At 40.0% G+C, this 25,088-nt stretch overlaps 1 protein-coding gene across 1 annotated transcript in view; it reads right to left on the bottom strand.

The window, feature by feature from the left end:
• Positions 1 to 19,779: 19,779 nt before the first annotated feature.
• The window catches only part of LOC141322419 (uncharacterized), a 342,413-nt gene continuing 337,104 nt past the window's right edge, over positions 19,780 to 25,088 (bottom strand). Inside the window, exon 6 of the mRNA XM_073833426.1 lies at positions 19,780 to 20,630. Coding sequence (XP_073689527.1) covers positions 19,780 to 20,630 — 851 coding nt within the window. The remainder of the gene's footprint in view (positions 20,631 to 25,088) is intronic.

The raw sequence follows: 25,088 nt of genomic DNA, 5'->3' as shown, positions 1-25,088 counted from the left end.
CTGGAAGGCTGGGCGGAACCAGCGGAGTCTCTGGAAGGCTGGGCGGAACCAGCGGAGGCTCTGGAAGGCTGGGCGGAACCAGCAGAGTCTCTGGAAGGCTGGGCTGAGGAGCGGGCTCTGGACGACGCTCTTGTGAAGCAGGCTCTGGACGACGCTCTTGAGGAGCGGGCTCTGGAGAACTGGACGACCCCAGCGGAGATTCAGGAGGGCTGGGCGTCTCCAGCGGAGATTCTGGAAGAGCAGGCTCTGGGCGAGCGGTCACAGGAGGGCGCTCTGGCGGCGGAGACTGTGAGAAGGCGGTTGCCATCTTGTGCTGTGGCTCTACCTCACCCACCGTAAATGGAGAGCCACACAACAAAAGAGCCAGATCCATGTAGTGATGCAGAGTCCAGCCAAGTTCAAAATTTGGCATGTTGGAAGCCAATGGCTCTGAGAGTCCTCCACGAAAAAAAATCATGAGGCACGTCTCATCCATCGAAGACAGATTTGCCAAATCAATGAAAGCCATGACATAATCCTCAATTGTCTGCTCCCCCTGCTTGAGAAGCATGATCTGTACCGTGGAGTTCGTGCTGGAACCGGATGACATCATACTCGCTGCTGGATCCTTGTAATGGCGAAGTCTTCTGTCACAGAGAGGGTCAGAGACGTGCGGATCCAATTGCAGCATTTATTGAGAAGTGTCGACAGGCAGGAATAATCACCAGGAAAACAGGAACAACGTAGGAAATCCAGGAAACAGTTCAATACACAGGCAATGGTCGCAATGGCAGGTAGCAGGAATCGTCAATGGGGTACACAGTCCAGAGTCATACACAGAGAAACCAACACAGAGATAAACGCTTAGAATTACGACCATAGGAACAATAAGACTTCGCAAGGTGGCTGTGTGTGTGAGTGGCTTAAATGCATGTGGGTAAATGTGAAACAGGTGTATGCAGCAATCAGTTCAGTGGGAAACGAGGAGCAGCTGTGTGCAGTGATTGGTGCAGTGGCTTATGGGGATTGCAGTCCAGAATGTGTGTGCAAGAGTTCATGATGAGATAGACCAGATACGTGACAGAGCCCCTCCCCAAGGAGCGGCTTCCAGACGCTCTAACCACCTAATACAACCTGGAGGGTGGTGGAGCGGAGGCGTAACAGGGGGAGGGATGGAGGGCCAGGTCCATGTATGGGTACTGGAACCAGGAACTGAGGCGGAGCCGACGGAGGGAGAAGCCATGATGAAGGAAGGGTTGGCTCCTGCATGGGGCCGACCGACGGAGGTGGAGCCGGTGGAGCCCGAGGCGGAACCGGAGAGTCGATGGTCCTGGGCGACACAGAGGATCCGGAGGGCCAAGGCGGAACCCAAGGCTCTGGCGACCCCGGCGGAGATGGAGGTCCGGAGGTACGCAGCGGAGCCGGAGTGACAGAGGATCGAGGCTGTGCCCACGGGAGGGAGGAGGTCCACAGAGCCGGCAGGACGGAGTGACGAGGCGCAGCCGGAGGAGTAGAGTCCAGAGGCGAAGGTGGGGCGACGACTGACCGGGGCGGAGCCGGAGAGACGATGGAGCCCGGAGGAGCTGGTGGGCCGATGGCCGACAACGGAGACGAGGGAGCACAGAGCCAGGGTGGAGCCGCAGGGTCGGAGGACCGAGGTGGAGTCCAGGACTCTGAGACTGGAGGTGATGGTGAGGGATCCTTCAGTCTGGACACCGATGGAGACTGGCAGTCCCACGGCAAGTCCTCTGCACCGAAGGTGGGATGTGGGTGAGCAGAGGGACTGTCAGGAGACAGAGGTGGCGGGACTGGAGCAGCAGGGAGGGTGGGTGGGAACAGTCCATGCATGAGCTCCGTGACCAGAACCGGGCAGACAGGAATCTCAGGACGACTGGGCGGAACCAGCGGAGGCTCTGGAAGGCTGGGCGGAACCAGCGGAGGCTCTGGAAGGCAGGGCGGAACCAGCGGAGTCTCTGGAAGGCAGGGCGGAACCAGCGGAGTCTCTGGAAGGCTGGGCGGAACCAGCGGAGTCTCTGGAAGGCTGGGCGGAACCAGCGGAGGCTCTGGAAGGCTGGGCGGAACCAGCAGAGTCTCTGGAAGGCTGGGCTGAGGAGCGGGCTCTGGACGACGCTCTTGTGAAGCAGGCTCTGGACGACGCTCTTGAGGAGCGGGCTCTGGAGAACTGGACGACCCCAGCGGAGATTCAGGAGGGCTGGGCGTCTCCAGCGGAGATTCTGGAAGAGCAGGCTCTGGGCGAGCGGTCACAGGAGGGCGCTCTGGCGGCGGAGACTGTGAGAAGGCGGTTGCCATCTTGTGCTGTGGCTCTACCTCACCCACCGTAAATGGAGAGCCACACAACAAAAGAGCCAGATCCATGTAGTGATGCAGAGTCCAGCCAAGTTCAAAATTTGGCATGTTGGAAGCCAATGGCTCTGAGAGTCCTCCACGAAAAAAAATCATGAGGCACGTCTCATCCATCGAAGACAGATTTGCCAAATCAATGAAAGCCATGACATAATCCTCAATTGTCTGCTCCCCCTGCTTGAGAAGCATGATCTGTACCGTGGAGTTCGTGCTGGAACCGGATGACATCATACTCGCTGCTGGATCCTTGTAATGGCGAAGTCTTCTGTCACAGAGAGGGTCAGAGACGTGCGGATCCAATTGCAGCATTTATTGAGAAGTGTCGACAGGCAGGAATAATCACCAGGAAAACAGGAACAACGTAGGAAATCCAGGAAACAGTTCAATACACAGGCAATGGTCGCAATGGCAGGTAGCAGGAATCGTCAATGGGGTACACAGTCCAGAGTCATACACAGAGAAACCAACACAGAGATAAACGCTTAGAATTACGACCATAGGAACAATAAGACTTCGCAAGGTGGCTGTGTGTGTGAGTGGCTTAAATGCATGTGGGTAAATGTGAAACAGGTGTATGCAGCAATCAGTTCAGTGGGAAACGAGGAGCAGCTGTGTGCAGTGATTGGTGCAGTGGCTTATGGGGATTGCAGTCCAGAATGTGTGTGCAAGAATTCATGATGAGATAGACCAGATACGTGACAATGGGATTGGTGGCAGCTTGTCTTAGGATAGAGCATGCTTATTATAAATTGATGAAGTGTGTATAAGTGTTTATAGATGTTTGGGCCATAAATGAGGTTCAGTGTACAGTTAGAGAAGATGGTAAATTATCGACTGATTTGTCGTTATATTTTTTGCTGGGATGCTGGGTGGAAATGCTGCAGTTGTGAGAGGGAGTCTTTATTCCTCTGTATTTCTTTCTATACTACCCGCCTTTTTAAAGATTTTAAGATCAGGGTAAATTTAATTTACTTTGTCTTCTGGGAAACCTGAACCTTCTTTTGCTTCTAAAGGGCAGTACTAAAAGAAATAAAGATTATATTTAGGCAAAATAAGAAAAATTACACATTTTCATTCTGTTCAAACATTTTCTCCCCTCGACTTTTAATGCTTTGTTTTTCCTTGTGTTCTGAAATATTGCTGGTTTAGTTACAGAAGTACAGCTCACTCCTTAAACAGGCCTGAGCCTATAGCAAACTCACCTCAAGTTTTTGGTTTAAATTTGATAAAAGTGTCAATTTAATGCATTTAGTACACTTAGAAAAACAGTGTTTCAGTCTTTCAGAGATTAGTACTTGTCAGCACAAACTTGACTGCTCTTCAAGAGCATTTTGCAACAGTTTTCATGTTTCCCCAGGAACGCACACATTCATCCAGGAAATAATAAGAATTGCTTCAATGAAACTTGAATGTAATCCAAAGGTAAGATGTTAGGATACTGTCTGCCAAGACAGATTTCTGAGACACTTATGCCCTCTAGTGCTTACAGAGAAAGCAGACAATATTCAACAGCAGCTGTTTCTATTTGGGTAAGATTTGCCAAAGTCATTCTTACATGTGAACATTTCTGCACATGCTAATCAATGTCATCTTCTGTATTTTGGGGAACTCATTTGATCACAATGAACCCACGAATCCGTGACCAGCAGAACGAGGTTAACATACTCAAACCAGAGATAACTGAACTTACAAAACAACAATTTGTTAACACAAATGAACTGAACGCTGAACATTAGTTAAGCACTAGCATTGTGGTACTGTTTACATTTTCACATAGAAGAGCATGTAGCTGTTCTTCCTGATGTTACTCAATGCCTTTGTCCAACTGGATCTTCTGATTCTGGTGTCACTGCATTCCAGCCATCCAGATACAGATACAGGATTTCTCTTTTGCTGTTGTATTGGGTTTTATCTTTTCATCACTGTCTCTCTGCTCTCTGTTGATGGTCATAAATTAAATAAGGAAACATTTGATTTAATATTTAATGCTGAAACATATTTAAAATATTATTTTATAGCACAAATGTCATTTTAATGCAGATTAATTCCACAAAATGGCAGATGTTTGACGGATGTGTCTTAATGTCTTAATTTGAGGACCTGATGTCAAAGCGCATGACTAGAAGTAGCAGGACCTTTTGGAGACAATGAACAGAAGTTATGGATGAGCTCAGCTGAGCTATTTTACATCTTGTTATCAAACTGTCCCTGTCCCTGTTTTTGAAGATTTTATTCCAATGATGCTTGAGGTGCCTTAACAAGTGCTAGTTGGCTGGCTATGGCAGGATTATCAACACATTGCGGGTCATTATACTTAATGAGTCTTCTCAATTTAGGTCCCACATGTATAGAGAGCGTAGCATTTTAGGGAACCCACCACTGCAAGTAGACACAGGTCAAAGTTGTCTCTTGGCGTCAAGCCCAGAGCTCACAGTCCCCTTCCACTTGGACCAAACATGAGTCCATGGCTTGATGATATTTGGCACGTGTTTAAGGGAGGTAACCATCCAGCATTTACCTGTCACAGTGCGCAGGTGCTTGAGCTGGAACTCCATATTGGCTACAGGGCAGGGGAAGTACATCATTCCAGAAGGGGGATTTTGCAGTGTGCGTATCCAACGTTTATTAGTTCTTGATGCTGAGAGATGGTAATAATATAAGTCATTCAAAATGCATGTTATTTTTTTATTTAGTACTGCCCAGAGTAAGATATTTAACATAAAATATGTTTACATATAGTCCAAAGGACCAAAAAAATATATAGCTAAAATTAAAATAACCCCCTAAGGTTTGGGACACTGTGTGGGGGGACCCATATGATCTACAACTGTTTTTTTGTTTTGTGATGGTTATTCATGAGTCCCTTTTTGTTCTGAACAGTTAAACTGAGCACTGTTCTTTAGAACTGTTTTTTTTTTCAGCATCTGTTGTATATTTAAACCCTTTGCTTATTATATGGCTAAATTAAATCTATTCATTACATAAAGTGATAGTGATTGCCACTTCAAGCAGGAAATACTTAAAAACAGTAAAATGATTACTGGTCCCAAACTTTTGAACAGCAGTGTAAGCAGAATCTGTTCATACTAAATTTTGAGCTGGTGTTACAAATTAAAGAAATTAATAGTTTGGTTTTGCATTTTCATTAAAACACTGAATATCATAATCTACTTTGATCATTTGAGCCGATGCTAAACTATGCACTTAAAACGTTTGATACCAAATCGTTGAGAATTCAAGGTTTGGTATCAAATAAAGTGTTTGTTGTGTATATCAAGTGTTTATCAAATAAGGCCTATGTTGCTAATTGTTGTTATGCTGTCTCTTGATGAATGCTATATTGGATAGACTGGATGCACGGCTGACCCATTTGCAGAATCAACCTCCAGTTGATATAGATTTTTTGGAGTTTGCCTGTTCCCAGGAGCTAGTTTTTTTTAAGCACTCTCAAGCCAGGAACAGTCTTTTCCACCTGCTGTTTTGGATGGACTCCGAGAGGTTGTGCAAGTGATTTGTGAGATCAACCACAATCAGTGTACGCACAACACTCTGAGCTTTGAATCTGGCAACCTTGGGCGGCCCAGAATTGTTGTATCAGAGGAACGCATTGAGGAACTGGTAGCTATGGGTCTACCAGTACCCTGTGTTTACAAATTTGTTGGGTGTGAGCACAAGAACCATACACCGGAGAATGTCAGAAATGGGGCTGTCGGTGAGAGACACATAGAGTAGGATTCTGGATGAAGAGCTGGACACATTAGTGTCAGCAGTGAAATCCAGGACATCGGGTGCCGTGGGAAAGGATCCGGGCCAGTTGGGATGTGTAGTTCGCCAAACATACTATGTGCCCAGCCCAAGAGCATTGATGCACATCGATACAAATCATAAGCTCATTTGGTATAATCTCATACTAAATAACTAAAAAAAAATTATTAGCTTAGCCTTTTTAATTTTCATTGTTTTTGACTTTATATAAATTTCTCCAAAACAGCTACAACATTGTGATCTTCGGGGGCATCGATGGTTTTTTCTAGAAAGGTATTTAACTTTGAAAAAAGGGTACTGAAGTGCAGCAGTTATTACTAACCAACTTACAATCATTGCTCACAATATATTTAACTGATATTGTATATTGATGTCAGAATAATATACAGTAAAAATGTAAACTGTTTTTTCTTATGCAGATCATGTATCTTGGTGTTGCAACAAACAATCTGGCTTCAACAACCCTTTACTTCTTCCAGCACTCAGCTGAGAGATTTGGTCTTCCACTCAGGTGAATATTGACTTTGATTCAATTTGCTTTTACACTAGAGTAGGTTATCAAAGCATATCCTGCATTAACTGGTTCAATGTGAGTAGGTCTGCAATGATTCTTCTATTCTAAAATTCTCAAATGCATTTTGCCCATGTCCAGTAATCAGCTAAATACCGGAAGTGGAGCATTCCACATATTAAACCCATTTAAAAATCATAATAAAGCATAAAGCTATTTAGAATCTACAAAAGCTACCATTCAATTAAATAAATATATGCAATGCAGGTTTACTATATGCGCTTTAATTATTTAAATGCGTGTAGGTTACATAAGTGCGTCTCAGAGCAGCTCCCCTTCACAGTATATGCGTCTACGCAAACTGTTTTCATTTACATGTGTGGAGCATCTTAAACTCCATCTCTGCATGTTGTTGTGAGTTTGGGGTTATTATAACGTTTGTCTGGGAATGCAATGTGCGCTATTTCATCAGATGTGTAAATCATTTAGGTAAATCATCAAGATATATCATTTATAAACATGTAAAACCATCTAAAACCAGCTACTTCCAGCCTAAACCAGCTAAGACCAGCCAACCAGCCTAGTCTGGTTTTAGCTGTTTTTTTTTTCAGCAAAGAACTGTTCATCGGATTTAAAAAAAAAAAAATAAATAAATAAATAAATGTTTAAACCCTTTCTCGGAGTTTACGCATTTTGATGTCCATATATTTAAGAAATTACAGTGGCTGTTGCTTTTCTATTATAAGGAGATGCCCAAATATTAAAGATTAAGTGGATATTTGAATTAAATGTTGTTTAGTCAGTATTAAACAAGGATTAGATAAACAATGGTCAGGGTTTCCCAAAAGCATCGTAAGCCCAAGAAGTTCGTAAAAATGATCGTACGACTGATCTTAATATTACGGTCTGTTTACCAAAAACATCGTAACTTAAGTAGCACTTTAAAATCTTCGTAGATCTAAGAGTGCTCTGGAGTAATCGTAAAGCCTTAAGTGCATCGTAAGGAGACAGAGTTATGAGGGCACCTGCTGGACATCCGGCAAATTGCACCTAAAATGTACTTCTCTTCAAAGTAATTTTTCCTTTTATTTGTACGTATATTTTTATTCATTTCTACTTTCTACTCATTACACAATTCAATATAGAAATAATAACAAATAAAGAAATAAAATAAAATTACAATAAATGTAAGAATGAAAAAAAAAAAAAAAAATTAAAATTACAAAATTAAAAATTTTCAGGCTGTGATAATATTCACATGTTGCACACTGATTGTCATCTGTGTCTCTAATTGCAAAAGGCCCCACTTGAAAAAACTGAATCACTGATTTTAGAAATTGCATTAATTATCTCTTCGCTGAATTCATTCTCTTGTTAGGTTGATAAAGGTCAAAGGTTGTCCTTTTATAAATGTATATGGAGAGTACATTTATATAAAACAGTGCTGATAAAGAATGTGCACATTAAACATTTTTCTGCACATATAAGGATAGGCCCTAATACTATATTGCCACACACACCCTCAAGACTCAAGCTGTAGTAAAATACATAACCCTCTTTTCACAGACAAGACTAAAGCCAAGTCCAGACTAAAATGCAAGTCTGAGCTTTTTCAACTGAAGGACTCTTGCAGTGACTGATCTTAAAATATATCAGTCCCTTTATTTCATCTCAAGATGGACACCAGTAATGTTTTTTTCCAAGGCACATTTATAAAACAAATACTTAAATCTAATTGAACTAGATTTCAAGTGTCTGTCAGTAGGAGGTGAACCTGATTGCTCTTGCAAACATGATGTTTTGTAGCTCCACCTCCTCTAAAATAATATTAATTTCCTCTTTTTGAAAAATGTATTTTCTTAGTTTTCTGGTTTCAGCCATTTTGCTAGTGTCTCCACCCCTAGGTATGTGCTTATTTAAATTTTTTGTCCTTTTAGCAAATGCACATCAGGTGAAGATAATTAGGCTAAACTTTTCAAAAATAAATGTAAGAGCTTATTTATTTATTTCCTTTTTTTATGTGAGATAAGCAATTGTTGATAAAGAAATTGATAAATAATTCTACTTAAATAATTAAGGCTTCATATAAATATCCAAAATGATGCTGATGTCATTTTCGGCAAGGACTGTTAGAATTTGTTTTATGCGAGATTGGAGCAAGACAGTGTTTTTACTGTACGACATTTTCAGTTAATTCATGTTTTTAAACTTGCTCAAGAGGAAATTACAGGACTTTCATGTTATTCGAGTATAATACACATTCACACAAGTAGAAGAAGAATCGGAAATCAAAAATTAGATGGATTGCTATAACAGCATGTGCAACAATGACATACATATTACTCCTGCTGAATGTAGAAAACACTCTTAAGTGCTAAGATCAATCGTATCGGGAAACGAAGCCCAGGTCGTTGGCGCCCTCTGCACACATTAGATATAATGTTTAATGTACATTAGCTCTATTGTTTATAATACATTATATATTTTAACAGTTTTGTTCAATAAAACCAAATGATTACTTGCATGTCTTTCACTGACAGTATGGTCCTTATGCTCACTCCCAGCAATATTGCAACACAGGGTACTGGTAGAGATATGGCTCAATACGTTCCTCTGTTATACCAATTCTGGGCCACCCAAGGTTGCCAGATTCAAAGTTCAGAGTGTTGTGCATACACTGCTGATTGTGGTTGATCTCACTTATCACTTGTACAACCTCACGGAGTCCATCCAAAACAGCATGTGGAAAAGAGTCCTCCTGGCTTGAGAGTGCATTTTAAAAAACTAGCTCCTAGGAAAAGTCAAACTCCAAAAAAATCTATATCAACTGGAGGTCGATTAAACAAATTGGACAGCCGTGCATGAAGCCTATCCAATATAGCAATTATCAACAGTTCAGTAAGAGACTGCATATCAACAATTAGCAACATAGCCTTTATACACTTATATACACTTATTATACACAACATACACTTTATTTGATACCAAATCTTTAACTCTCAAAGATTTTGTATCAAACGTTTTAAGTGCATAGTTTAGCATTAGCTCAATGGTTTAAGCAGATTATGTGTTGTTTTCTTATGTAATACCAGCTCAAAATTCAGTATGACCAGATTGGAGTACAAATTTCATATTTACTAGTGTAAACAAATGTGTTTTGTGAAAGAGTTATTTTAAAAAATGTGATATCTAATTATTTTGTTCAGGGTCAGGGGAGACCAAGGGGTTGAAAATGTAGAAGTGGCCTGTATGATGTTCTCTGATATTTATATGATAATTATATCTGATAATTATATACTTCAACAATTGCTGGTAGGTCCAGCTCCTGGACCTTTAATAAAATAATTATAAGCAAAAACATTTGGACCAACTTACAAAATATGTCCACCCTGTCAGGGACAAATGTATACAGAAAGCAAATATTTCTGACAGTGTTATCATTCTAAATAATACACCTTCGGAAAATATTTCTGCCCCTTCTTTTATATATATATTTTTTTTAAATTGGAAAGAACTTCAAAAACTTTGGATATAACAAAAAAAACTATGTTCTGCTATTAGAGCTCTGCCTGAGTTACATACCATTTAAAGTAAAAAATAAGATAGGAAACATATCTGACCGTTTGGCGCCATCTTGTGACAAACACTCCGCTTTGCGTCGGGTCCTGATCACACTGTTGGGGCTTATTTCTGCGATAACTACCGGCTGCCTGTACATTATCCCTTACTTAAGACTTCAAACTGATATCAAATTAAGGATAAAACCTGTTAGAAGCGGAAGGTCTTGTATCACACTGAAGGGGCTTATTTCTGCGATAACTACCGGCTGCCTGTACATTATCCCGCTTATTACACGGCTACTTGCCACATAAGGAAAAAAACTGGACATGAATATGAATTTGAAACCTTTTATTGGCATATTTGTTTTAAATTAACATTTTTATCCTTCCGCGAAACGATATAGTACCACGTGACTAACATTCAAACTATGTACGTTAGTAAGACAATTTAAATAGATTAATGTCGAAATTTTCCATTGTTAATTGTGGTTGTCCAGTGTTTGTCACAAGATGGCGCCAAACGGTAATTTTTGTTGGCACGGAGGGATTTTAAACATACAAGTAGTACCGGCTATGCGTTATTACTTTGGAGCGGTGATTATTTGAAAAGAACGAACCTGCAAATGTCTCAACTGACCAATCAGAATCAAGCATTCCAAAGAGCCGTGTAATAAATCTAAATAAGTTATTCCAAATTTGAAGTTGATATGAAAACAAATTTGAACATGGTGCTTAGTGCATAAGTACATAGTGAATAAGTGCAGAGTGTATAGTGCGTCATTTGGGGCGCAGATCATGTTTGCCAAAGAAAACATCTTTACCCTTACCAGTCAGCACTTACATTGCAGTACACACTACAAAGTATTCAAAAGGTGTTGATGAATAAATAATGAATAAATCATATACAACACTTTCTGCATCCCCTAATCTAAAGTCTAAACTACTCATCAGTTGTAAATGTTTTACAAACCTGCCGGTTACAGGTTGTGTGGGTGTCAGGTGGGTATACACACTGGGTGAAAGACCTTTGAATAATGAGTAAAACATTTACAACTGATGAATTGTTTACACTTTAGATTAGGGGATGCAGAAAGATTTGTAAATGGTTTATTCATGATGCGATCTTCAGTGAAGGATACACATTTAAATGATTGATATTTTAATTATTTTTAAGTGACAAATAATATATTAACTAGTAACAGATTAACCACTTACTAAGGATCTGTTTGATTATTTCATGATGCAATTTTTTAAGATAAATTACGACAAATTTGTACATTGTTATATCAAACTGATATCAAAAACCTGTTATGTACAATATGTATTTTATATAAAATATAATAAAAATTGTTCTGTTTGATTTATTTGATGATATGCCATTTTTCAGATAATTTACGACAGATGGGTAAATCGTTAGCATAGTACTTACAATAAAATGAACATATCACTCTCACATGTCTCCTTGTGTTTTGTTTATTGGACTGTTCTGCTTTGGTTTCTCCCTTTGTCTCCCCCTGTCATTCAGTTAACTTTGGTTTCTTCCTTTGCCTTTCTGTGATGATTTAATTATCGTCTGCACCTGGTCTTGTAATTAGTCTCACACTTTATAAGTCGTGTGTTTCTCAGTTTGCTTTGTGTCGTCTTAAAGTTTTGTATTGTTGTGTTTCTTTGGATTCCCGGTTTGTCTTTATTAAAACACATTGTTTGCAGGGGCGGCTGGCCCATGGTGGGCGATAGTGCATCGCCCTCCTTGAGCCACACGAAAAAAGAGAGGAGAAAAAGACTCTTATTTTGCTAGTCCTAGTCTGCATATTACGGTACAATCAACAGCCTGAATGTCACTTTCCAACCTAAAACCCCGCCCCCTTGGGGCGATCTCAGTCAGATTGAAAATCGCCCCAGCCGGTCTCATAGAGTTATATTGTGAGATTTTTTTTTTTCAAATTTTGAACCCTACAATGCATTTCAATGGGCACCGGGAGGGCTCGCCCCAACGTGATTTCGTAATACGCACTGATGCGTGCTCGAAGATGTACAGCACGCACGCGTAGCCAGACGTCTGAATGCATCGGCCATGCTTTCAATGGAGAGGGAACTTGTCAGGAACATGCCTGATTTTAATGAGAGGGTAATTGATCACTTTGCCTGCTTAAAAGAGAAGCGAGCAAAATTTCAATACAAGTGATGTGTGTTATTAAATGGTGAATTGTTTATGTTATCACGGCCGTAGCCAGCTATGAGGTCACCGAGGTCCGGACCTCGGTCATTTTTTATATTCAAAAATAAAATGTCAAGCTCTTCGAATGATTATTTAGCCGTTTAAACCACCTCATATCACATGAGTGTTTGCTGCGAGAAGCTAGCGCAGTGAACGGGGCTTGAGAACGCGTTGAGTGAGAGCGCGGGTGCAGCGGCCTCCGTTTGTTGCCAGATCCACCTATTATACGTGTTTTTTGACTCGTTTGTCCAATTTAGTGTGACACTTTGGGACGTTTATAAAGTGGAAAGTTGAACGTTAGTTTTATGTCAGTGTCATTATTCTAACGTTATTTTTATAACTTGTTATAAAATAAAAATTCCCTCAGCTAAAAAAAACGAACTTTCCATGTAAAACATTATACTGAATAAAAAATCTTTCACAATCATCTACATGTCTGTCTATTTTGAAGTTTAGGCTATATGTAGTGCATTTGTGGGTGTTATTATAGCACAATTCTTAACACCTCACTAATTTTCAAACCCTGGTTATGGCCTTGTATGTTATATGTTGTATTCTCCAAATGTTGAATTTTAAATAGTTGTATTGATTGCATATTGGCAGCCAAATTTATACCGAATATGTTCTGGAAAGATTTGATTAATTACAGTTTTAATATGAGAAATAAAAAGTCTTTAATTGTAAAGCAGTATGGCTTTTTTTTTTTTTTTTTTTTTTACTCTTAGAGGGCAAACTAGTTGATGACAATGTGTCTCTTGATGGCCATGGTGGAAGTGTTTCAGTGTATTTGAGACCATTGCGATAAATTTAATATAGCTATTCAAAATACTGTACAGTTTGTACAATTCATGCCTGATGTTGCCATCTAGGAACAGGGAAACCAAATCAAACAATGCAATGTAATGCTGTAAAGTTGGCTATCTGAATTTTATCATAATTTTACCCATTAAAGCGGTTATCTTTGCCAAAATCGGAACAGTTGCCCCCCCAGAGATATTTGTCAGGAGCCGCCACTGATTGTTTGATTGAAACGTCTTCTCTCTGGCTCTTCATCTCCCAGCAACACGTGACAGAAGACGACACCATGACAATGACTGCTGATGAAAAGCTGAGGAGTTTGCGACAGGGTGGTCGGGAGTTGGAGAGGTATGTGGTTGAATTTGCCGAGCTATATCATCAGATGAGCTGGCCCGATGCTTCAATCAGCGTTGTTTCTGTTGGGGCTGGACAAGGATACAGTCCGTTGCGATATATCCGTTCTTGATCTTCCGTTTGTGGAATTTGTCAACGTCATTCTTCATTTGAACGGCTCTAACTTTAAGCTCACTGAAATGGAGAATGACAGTCCTGATCCTTGTCCAGTCCTCTCGGATGCACGTCGCATCGCGTCAGCTCATCCTAAACCGGGATTCCCCACATGCCTCGTCAACTGCTCAGACCACCTGCCACGTTAAGATGCTCAGGGTAATCAAATAGTGGAGTCTGAAGGAACCAAAGGTATTTCATTACAAAAAATTTAATGCAGCATACGTTATAGTAATACTTTTTTTATGGTTTAATTTATTTTTTTGACACTTGAATGTTTAGTCATATGTTACCTACAGGTTCATTATACTGGAAGCAAAATGCTCGCAAAATACTTGCTGTTTCAGAGGAGGAATTTCTAAGATTTCAACAAAATAGCAAACAAAAGAGACCTAGGTACATTCAGGTTTTTTTTCTTCCCTACTGATTTTCAGAAATGGTTAAGTACTCAACACACATCTCAACTTATGATGGAGACTGAAGTTGACAAGAAAATTAACCGCAATGTCAGTTGTCATCTACTCACCCTCATGTTCCAGTATCAATGCTTAGCATAAAAGTGTATTCTTCAGATATTATAGCAGTTGTTTTATACTTTCCAAATTGATTACCATAAGAATCATGGAAAATAATAGTTCAGTTGCTGCTTCTATGGTACAAAGCAGCTGTTTTCATTTTATTTTTTCGAATTTGTTATATTGTATAAGAGTGGGGAAAAACTGGAACGTTTAACCAGACGAAATGAGTAAGACTAACTTTATTGAATCTCTTATTTCACAGGACCCTTCCAGGAGCCAATGTTTGCAGTCTGTTGCCGGAGCATTGTGGGATGCAAAGTATGTGTGCTGCAATGGCATGAAACTTCTAGCCAGTGTCTTAAATGTAGACAAGAGTACACCAATGTCTATGAAGTCACAGGCCTTTCTGATGCATTTTCTGTTCTGAAAGACATAGTTTCTGTTGACTAAACTCTAAACAAATTTGTTTATGTAATTTCTCTACCTTTTCTGTTATTTATGGGTCATGTTGTGTATCTTTTTGTTGTTTCAATGAGATCCAGCAGAGCTAGTTTAAAGTATGAGAAGTCACCGTTCACAGTATTGTTGTAGCATATTTCCATATCTGGGTGCAGTTCTGCAAAGTGGTGTTCCACACGTTCTCTTTGTATCCCTGAAGAAAAGGGATCACTTCCAAACACTAAATGTCTGGTCAGTGACTAGCCTAGTTCTGCTTCATAAAGGTCAGCTGCTTCATTGGCATGTGGCAACAGTTCCTCTGAGATTATCTTTAGACATCCACCCTCTGCCAAAACATTGGGAATGCCTTTACCTTTAGTAACAATTTCAAGCCAGACTGTCAGTTCTTAATCATTGTTCTTTCAATAAAAAAAGTGTTCTTTCAGTATACCTGGTATCCTGTGTTCTTTGACTCCACTTCTTAAATATCACTGATGCTGAGACACTGGTCCATGCCTTCATTACTTCTCATCTTGCCTACTGTAATTCTCTTTTCTGTGGTCTACCAAACACAACATTAAATAAGATTCAATATATCCAAAACTCCCATCCTACAAACACGTCATTGGCCACCCATTCATTTTCGTATCCAATACAAGATTCTCCTTATCACCTTCAAAGCACTTTATGGACCTGTCCCCCCCTATATATTTTTGATCTCTTTTACACTTACTCCCCACTTCGCACACTACGCTTTTCAGAAACTTGTCTGCTGTTAATCCTGTTACAGGTTAGCATTGTTTGGTGGACAAGCGTTTTGTATCTCCGCCCCCAGTACAGGATTTCAAAACTCACCTTAAATCACATCTTTTCCTCTCTTGCTTCTCTGATCTGACTACATCATCTGTTTCATGCCTGGTTCCAGGGTTGGGTCCAATTCAGGAATGAACTCAACAATTCCAATTCAAAGAAGGAATTGGAATTCAACAACAATTACAGGAAACAGAGTTGGAATTGAATTGGAATTACAGGAAGTGGAATTCAATTCAGGGAAATTCCACTGAATTCCATTTATTGCTGTTTCTGAGCATTTATTTGTGATTGCATTTAGAGACATACGTTTGAACTTTATTTATGATGCTTTACAAATACCATGTATGAAATAGAGTTGATCAAATGCAAGTAAATATAAATGAGAATTGTACATTATGAATTAATAATTGAATGACAATGGTGATAAGTTTCTGGATGTACTATACATTCAATATATGATTACCACATAATATATGTCTCAACACACATGTCATTTTCATTCAAGTATTTCATTCACCTTTTATTACATCGAATTATCATCATTTCCTGAAATTTGGCATGTGAAATGATCATGCTTAACATACTAAACATTAGGGTGTCAAAATTAATCGTTTTTACGATGCATCGCGATGCAGACAAGGACGATTCGGTATCGGTTCAGTAATAGACCATAACCGGTTATAACGGACTCAGTCCAGTGCCAAAACACGCGACCCAGGGGGCTTGTATGATTTTCCGGGAGGGGGTTGGGCTAACGAGGGGAGTACACCACATGAATAAAATAAGTCTTCAGATTTTAACTGAAAGGATTATTGCCACTTTCTTTACACACTGGTGCATTTAACGAACTAACAAACATCAGTGTGCATTTAACAAATGTCTTTTTTTGTTAGTAATTCATTTAAAGGACTGAAACACTATTTTTATTTGGTTGAAAAGACTGGCTAAAAGCACTGAGCGCGTCTATCCGGCTCAGCACCGTTTTACACAAATATAATGTTTTGTTGATATTGTGAGTGCACACATAAATAATAATAGTAGACCTTTTGAAGTTATGAATGATGCCTTTTTATGTCTTACTTTTATCAACAAAAATGGTGTATTTTAGGTTTCCACCGCGTTTGAGCTTCCATGTCAGCTGCAAAGCCCGCTTTCGCTTTCACTCTCCGCAAAAACGATTGGATATGCATCTAACAGCGCACATTTATCTAGGTTATCTTATTATTTTAAATGTTTATGATTTTTATGCCATTGTGATTTTAATTCCTTTTTATGTACAGCACTTTGAATTACCATTGTGTATGAAATGTGCTACATAAATAAACTTGCCTTGCCTTGCCTTGCCTAGGTTAAATGTTTAAATTAAGATTCTGAAATGCATCAAGTGTTTTAATGTCTATAGATTTTATTTAATGCAAGTCGTGTTGATTTCGCAACGCAAGCCACCACCGCCCAGCAGGATCATCCAACGGAGCCCATGGCTGCACCACGGGGCCCCAGGCCCTCTCACACCGCCGCCATTCTCATCAATCCGCAAGTGCCGCAGGGACGGGCTCCCGGCCAGAGCGCGCCAGGAGACCTTCTGCGAGTTAAGGACGTGCCCCGGTCGCCGAGGCCGCCAGCCCTCACCCCTTCCACGTTCAGCCGAATGCCAGCCCGTCACCCACGGCCTTAAGCGCCACTCCACGGCTTCTCCAAGTCGCAGCGTCAGCGCGAGCTCACTGCCACAGACAGCAAATTCCCACGCACAGCCCGCACCCCACCACACTCCCCTTGCTTTCCCATGGACGGCAGTGCCGCTATCTCACTCCAACGCGAATATCACTCCACCAACAGCGCAAGCCCCAGCGCCCGCCATCCCTCCCCTCTTCCCTCCTTTGTCCTTTACAGGTTTTGCGTCCGGCGCATGCTTGCCGCTGCTCACGACGCAAGCCCCCGTCCACCTCCTCCTCTCTCTGTCATTATTCCCAGGAGTCGCTCCAAGCGCAAACATGCTTCCACAAGCAATACCGGCAGCCTGTTTTTCATCGGCCCAAACCCGCTCTCCCTTCTCACTTGCTTCTGCGACACCCCTGCCCATTCCCCCTAATGCCTTAGCCCTGAAACCACCCCCGTACCCATTGCCATCAGGAACCAGATCCTTTCAGGTGCGGATGTAGATCTTTTTTCACTCCTCTCTCCTATATCACACACTTCTTCTGATCGTGAAATTGATTGTGGTGTTTTTTCAGTCATCTTAAAAAATTCAAACCACAATCCGTCACGCATTTTGTCTTTCGCTGAATTCACCATTGCTTTCACTCACTATGCAGAAGTCATTTGCACTGCCTTTCCCCACAGAAGACGCGAGCTCAGCAACTACCTCGCTATAATCGCTGAGCTCGCATTGTCATACGGGGGATCTCACTTTTATACCTACCACAAGCTTTTTTCAGCTAAATGCGCCATCCGGGTCGCCCAATGGAACCAGTGCCCTTACTGGGGAGCTCTGGATCCCGAACTCCATAGTAGGGTGTTTTTAGGCTGCTGCCAAAACATCACGTGCGCAGTCTGTCGCTCATTTTCTCACTCCACCGCCACTTGCCCTTTTGTCAACCCATCCACCCCCCCCCCCCCCACCCCCGCCCGCCCCGAACCTTCTCAGCCTAAATCTACCAGCTACGTCCCACGCCTTATGGATACCCTCACCACCCCCACCCCCTCATTTCATCCTGACTCCCAGTTTACAGATTACATCCTAACAGGTCTCTCACACGGCTTTCATCCTGGTGTCGAAAGTCTCCCTTCCAATAGCCTCATTTGCCCCAATCTCCAGTCTGCTCTGGCCGAACCCTAATCAGTCGACCACAAAAAAGAATCAAAAAAGAATTAGAGGCAAACTTCATGATTGGTCCTTTCTCCGTCCCTCCCTTCAGCGTTTTTCGGGTCAGTCCCATAAGCATTGCTACCAGAAAATTTTCAGGTAAAAAACAGCTAATTATCGATCTATCATCCCCGCATAATTACCCGTTTCCAAGCATTAACAGCCTCATCCCGCTCGATGAATTCGCTCTCAACTATCATGACATCGACCAAGCCATTTCCCTGATTAAAAAAGCAGGTCGCGGTGCTTGGTTGGCCAAAGTCGACATCACCTCTGCCTTTAATGTCATGCCCATTCACCCTGATTTTTGGCACCTATTCGGCGTCCGCTGGCAGAATAAATTTTATTTTGCCGTCCGCCTCCCCTTCGGCTGCAGAAGCAGCCCTAAAATTTTCAACATGTTGTCAGAGGCAGTTTGCTGGATCCTCTCCCAATAATCACCACATTGGACTTCTTGATCGTTTGTTTATGTGATTTACAATATTTAATGTACTATAAACTATTAAGCAAATCAAGTCAAATTATTTTATTTAGCAACTCAAGTGGAATTTATTTGAATTCAATTCTGTTTCCTGACATTCCAATTCAATTCCAATTCCATTTCCTGTCAGCTGCATGCAATTCCAATTCCAATTCCATTCCAGGAAGTGAATTGGAATTTACCATTCATTCTCAATTCAATTCATGAATGGCCCCAACCCTGCATGGTTCCTAAATTTTTATCTGTAACTGTACTTGTCTATATATATATGTTTTGTTTTTGTTTTCTCTCCCTTGCTGTAATACTTATGTGTTCTGATACTGTACAGCAACCTTGAGTTTGCAGAAAGGCGCTATAAAAAAAAACGTATTATTATTATTATTAGATGCAACCTGGAAGAAGGTTTAATAAAAGCATCTGCTAAATAAAGAAAGACGCTTGTTTCTAGGGTTCTGATTCTTTTCAATTCCCAGTTTCAATTAAAATATGATTAAAGAATAATAACAAACATAATTATTCTGTCTCTTTTTGCAAAACATTCAGATGCAGCTGAATATCATTAACAAAACTCAGCAGGCTACATAAAAAGTGGACTCGTTTGAGAGTTTTGTGAAAAATAGAGCGGCATGATTCCGGATAAACTGAAGGTTTTTTTAATGGAGATTGTGGTTCTATCACAATTCTAACGATAATACAGACACCAAACAAAATCGCATGAAATTTTTAAATGAATGATTCAATGGCTCACTCAAGATTTACTGCATGAATCAGCATTTGTGAACAAATCCCTTGAATGAATGATGATTGAATCCATGATTTATTTATTAACTTAGCATACCCAGTTAAAAAAAAAAGTCACCGCTCGCCACTGATGTGAAATACTTCTCTTCACTGTAAATTCTTACGTGAATTTCAAGGTTTGCTATATCTGTTTTTCCACAGTGATGGCACAATTAATTCTTTTTTACATCTGTAACTGTAAGCAGGTAAAAGGCTTCTCTCCTGTGTGAATTCTCATGTGCCTTCGACAGTCTGTTTTTTTTACGAAACTTTTTCCACATTCTTGGCAGGTGTGAGGCTTGTCACCAGAGTGGATTTTATTGTGGGCTTCAAGGTTTACTTTTACAGAGAAACTTTTTCCACATTCTTGGCAGGTGTAAGGCTTCTCTCCTGTGTGAGTTCTTATGTGGCCATTAAGATCTTGTTTACGTTTAAAACTCCTTCCACACTGAGGGCATGTGAAGGGCTTCTCTCCATTGTGAATTTTCATGTGGCTTTCAAGGTCTCCTTTTCGAAGGAAACTATTTCCACACTGTTGGCAGGTATAAGGTTTCTCTCCAGTGTGAATTCTTATGTGGACTTTAAGGTTTCCTTGATGAGTGAAACTCTTTCCACACTCAGGGCAGGTATAAGGCTTCTCCCCTGTGTGAATTCTCATGTGCCTTTGAAAGTCTGGTTTTTTAACGAAACTTTTTCCACATTCTTGGCAGGTGTAAGGCTTCTCTCCTGTGTGAGTTCTTATGTGGGCATTAAGAGTTTGTTTGCATGTTAAACCCCTTCCACATTGAGGGCATGTGAAGGGCTTCTCTCCAGTGTGAATTTTTATGTGGCTTTCAAGGTCTCCTTTTCGTAGGAAACTATTTCCACACAGTTCGCAGGTGTAAGACTTTTCTCCAGCATGAATTCTTATGTGTCCTTGAAAGACTGCTTTCGAAACGAAACTTTTTCCACATTGTTGGCAGGTGAAAGGCTTCTCTCCAGTGTGAATTCTCTCGTGTGCTTTAAGGTTTTCTTTTTTAGAGAAACTATTTCCACCTTGTTGGCAGGCGTACGGCTTTTCTCCAGTGTGAATCCTCATATGGATTTCAAAGCTTGCTTTTGTATTGTAAATAATTCCACATTGTTGGCAGATAAAAAAAAGACTTCCAAACCATGTCTTTTGAACTATTTTGTGTGTAGTCTTTTCAGTCTGTGAGGAACTTAAGTTCTCTTCAGTTATGAAATCAAGATGTTTCTCATACTGAATGTTGTCTTTGGATTCATTCAGCTCTTCACTCTCCTTTTTCAGAAGCATCAGGTCTAACGCAAAAAGAGATCAAAACAATTTTTTAATGACACAAAGCAAAACATCACATTCATACATGTAAACATCAAAACCAATCATATTCATATTCTTTCCTACTTTCTTTCTTCAGTTGTTAAGAAATTTTTATTGAGGAAAACATTTTAGGATTTTTCTCCATATAATTGACTTCTTTGGTTCCCCTGAATTTGAACTGCCAAAATGCAGTTTACATGCAGCTTTAAAGGGCTCTAAACGATCCCAGGGTCTTACCTAGCAAAACAATCGATTATTCATTTTTTACAAATTACAATTTATATACCCTTTAACCGCAAATACTTGTCTTGGTCTAGTTCTGAATGAACTGTGTGTATTCCTGTTTATGATAGTTAGGGTAGGTCAAAAAACTCCCATCTCATTTTCTCGCAACAGAAATGCAATTTACAATAAAAAGGGTAAAACGGTGATGTAGGACGATTTTGAAAGTGGAGGAGAAAAATGAGATGTAAGTTTTTCAACATACTCTAATTGTTTGATAAACAGGAATACACAGTGTTCACGCAGAGCAAGACCAAGATTAGCATTTTGTGGTTAAAAAGTATATGAATTGTAATTTTTAGAAAATAACTCATTGTTTCGATAGAAAAGTTCCTTCTACCTTGGCTGGGATTGTTTAGAGCCCTTTTAAGCCGCATTTAAACTGCATTTTGGAAGTTCAAACTCAGGGGCACCATACATATCCATTATATGGAAAGAAATCCTGAAAAGTTTTCCTCAAAACCTTAATTTCTTTACAACTGAAGAAAGAAAGACAAATATCTTGGATGACAAGGGGCAGAGTACATTATCTGTAAATATTTGTTCTGGAAGTGAACTAATGCTTTAAGGAGATTCTTGACTCAGGAGAACTGGTTAATTATAGACCATTCTCTTAGACAGTTCGAATTTTTATTTTTTTTGGCATGGTTTAATGCCATTGTTAGCATTGAGTGTATCTGACCACTACCACTTTGCTTTGTATAAATGAGTAGACATCTCATCAAACACAATTATGGAGTGACAGGGCTCAATATTACATCCTCTTTATGCTTCTATATGTTTCCCCTGATAGACGGTGGGTCCCATTCCACACCCTGATACACGTACATCTCGGAGACATCTATATAATGTCGGCATTTACATCTAAAAGACATCTGCAAGATGTAGTTTACTCATCTGCAATACGTCTATCGGACATTTCCTATCAGATGTCAAATGGTCATCTATTAAATGTATCAAGATGTTTATGTATGTAAAACTTACATCTTACTGATGTTTGTACACAGCAGATGCTTTCCAGATCAAGAGATCTTTAACAGACGTATGTGTGCTATCTGGGTAATCAAGAGTATGCTCAAATTTGTGTGAAATCAGTGCATGATTGTTTTCACAAACAATTCATAATTCACCAGCAACTGTTGTACTACAATTTATTTGAAATTTAAGAAAAATGCATGTAGGAATAACTGAAACTACATTTACAAAAAAATCATTTACTCTCCAAATTCAGAATCGGATTCTTAAGGCCAGAAATCGGACACTTGCTGTAAATCGAAACCTATCAATTCCTGTGTGCGATCTGCCAGGACCTTGCTTGCTAATCTAAGATTATCTTGTTACAAGAGGGGTGTCACCACCAACATGACAAAGCACTTTAATTTAACAGATTGTTAAAGATCTCGAACATGATTCAAACACCAGTGTTGAGTCTATTACTAAACTACAATGATTTATCTGTTTCATTCCTCAACCTTTGACAACTGTGTGAATCAAATAATCACAGAAGTACTGGGATAAAAGTTTTTAGTTTGGATATAAACTTTGATATGTATGGTATAATAGAAGAAAATCACCATTTGAAAGTTATTTGACACTTCAAATAAAGATTTATAAATTACATTGTTGCGCTAGTAGGCAGCAAAAAAGGGGCTGTTAAAATGTATTTTTCTTTGAGTCATTGACTATGTTTACATGCGCACGAATAATGCGATTATTTCCAATAATCAGAGTAAGGACTTAATCGCATTATGATGTTTACATGTCAGGAGCAAAGCTCTTCACGCTGGTTTACATGGAATTACCATGGAATTATTCTTTGCATTATGTTCATGTCGTGCAATGTCCACAGCATAAACTCAGTGTGTCGCCTTCTTCGTCATGGTTTCTAATCTGCAGGCAGGCACGGCACCAGAATATTTTCTCTAGCGAGGCTAACGGGGGGCTAGACCAATATGTGGGGGTGCTAAGAAAATAATCGATATTCATGACGTCAAAGTTACTTAATGAAGAAATTGTGTGTGTTTTTTTTAAAGAAAATCAGCTCTGGTACACACCACATTTAACAGAAGTATTAATACAAGTGACCAGAGCCCTGCATTCCAGCCCGAGCCCAACGGGCAGCAGAGAGCACACCTTCAGCGCATTTTCAAGAGTTCCGCAAATCAGCGAACAAGCGCACATAAAAGGCTAAAGATTGCCTAAAGATTCCTGTTCCTGACCAAGACAGCCCATCCTCTTTGTTTTCTTTATAGTAAAAGTAGATATTGTTTGTGAGTGCACACAAATAAACAAAGACCCTTTACAGTTACGAATAATGTATTACTCTTACCTTTACAAGCAAAAAAGTCGGCGTATTTTAAGATGTTTGCAATGCATGTGATCGCGCTAGAGCCTCCATGTCCTGTAAAGCGCGCGTTAGCATCCACTCTCCGCACAAATGATAGGATATGAGTCTTACAGCGCACATATAGGTTAAATGTTTAAACTAACTTATTGATATGCTTGAACTGTTTAATATCTATAGATTTTATTTTTGGCAAGTTGTGATGATTTTAAAAAGGCTAAATTGATCAAGCATATCAACTCACGGTCTGCCACTGGCCGCTTGGTCGTTAAAAATCAAATAAAAAAACGTATATTTAACAAAAAAAAAATGCTCCAAACGTTTTTCTAAATTAACTTAATAAAAAACTGAAACAAAATATAATTACATTGCCATTTGGCCTATAACTGAACTATTTTAATAGCTGAAAAAGTCGTAAAATAAGCTGTTTTGGGAGAAGTGGCCAAAAATGATCTAGGGTCAGACTCTTACCAAGTATTCTGATAAGCTGTTCGACAAGAGCTGGGCTAGGGCCTATATTTTAGGCCTATTCAAAAACTTTTTACTTGCAGAGGAAAGACTTCAAAACTGGACATCACCATGCGCTCCGTGAGACTGGGTTGTGCGCTCTACATTAACACAATTCATATAAATGCGTAATCAGGACTGTGCATACTTTACACATAAATTAAACATTAAACGAACAGCACATCTCAATCATAGTGATTATGTAATGGATTAAATGTAGCCTAATGCAGGAAACTGCGCTCACGTGTGGCAGATTACTGTGACAGATATGTGCTAACAGCATGGGACAGCACTCTTCTATCTCAGCTGCTTGGGGGGCTAAACCGGGGCTATTCAAAATTCTGACGGGCTGTACACCCCCTAGCCCCTGTGTAGCGCCGTACCTGTCTGCAGGTGAGTGGCACATCATTCGTGGAAGTCACAAGCACATGCGCACTCTTGTCAAAGCTGCAATACTGCGATTAAGGTGTTTACATGACTGTGTATTTTGATTAAAATCGGCGTGCCCCACCTATGTTAATACGATTATGCTTGCTGCGATTATGAGCTTAATCGCATTATTATAATCTAAGTATTGCATTTACATGAAGAAAAGTTTAACCGCAATATTGCCAAAATCTCATTATAATCGCATTAAGAGTGTCCATGCACTCATTCTTTCAAGAGATTTGTTCAAAAACTTTACTGAAATAAAATAAAAATATCCTCTTAATGCCTTAAAAAAAGAAAAATGAGCCATTTTCAAATTTTTAACATTAAATTTAAAAAAACAAATGATCGGATGATACAAGGACCGACATATAATTTATAATACAATATCATTATTGGCAAATTAACACTAGAGTTTGTATGGTTAACACGTGATCAACAGACGAACAGTACGATCCGAATCAAGAACCTGCTAAAGAGTCTCCATCTAATTGGATATTGGTCAAAGGAGATCTTTTAAATGAAAATAAGACAGAAGATCAATGTTATTGATAGCTTTGAAAATCTGTGATTCATCTCTCACAGGTCCATGTGACACTATTATATGAAGACG

The sequence above is a fragment of the Garra rufa genome, chromosome 1 (genome assembly GCF_049309525.1).
Source record: "Garra rufa chromosome 1, GarRuf1.0, whole genome shotgun sequence".
Lineage (NCBI taxonomy): Eukaryota > Metazoa > Chordata > Actinopteri > Cypriniformes > Cyprinidae > Garra > Garra rufa.
The sequence above is the reverse complement of the archived record's forward strand: the minus strand, read 5'-3'. Positions and strand labels throughout refer to the sequence as shown.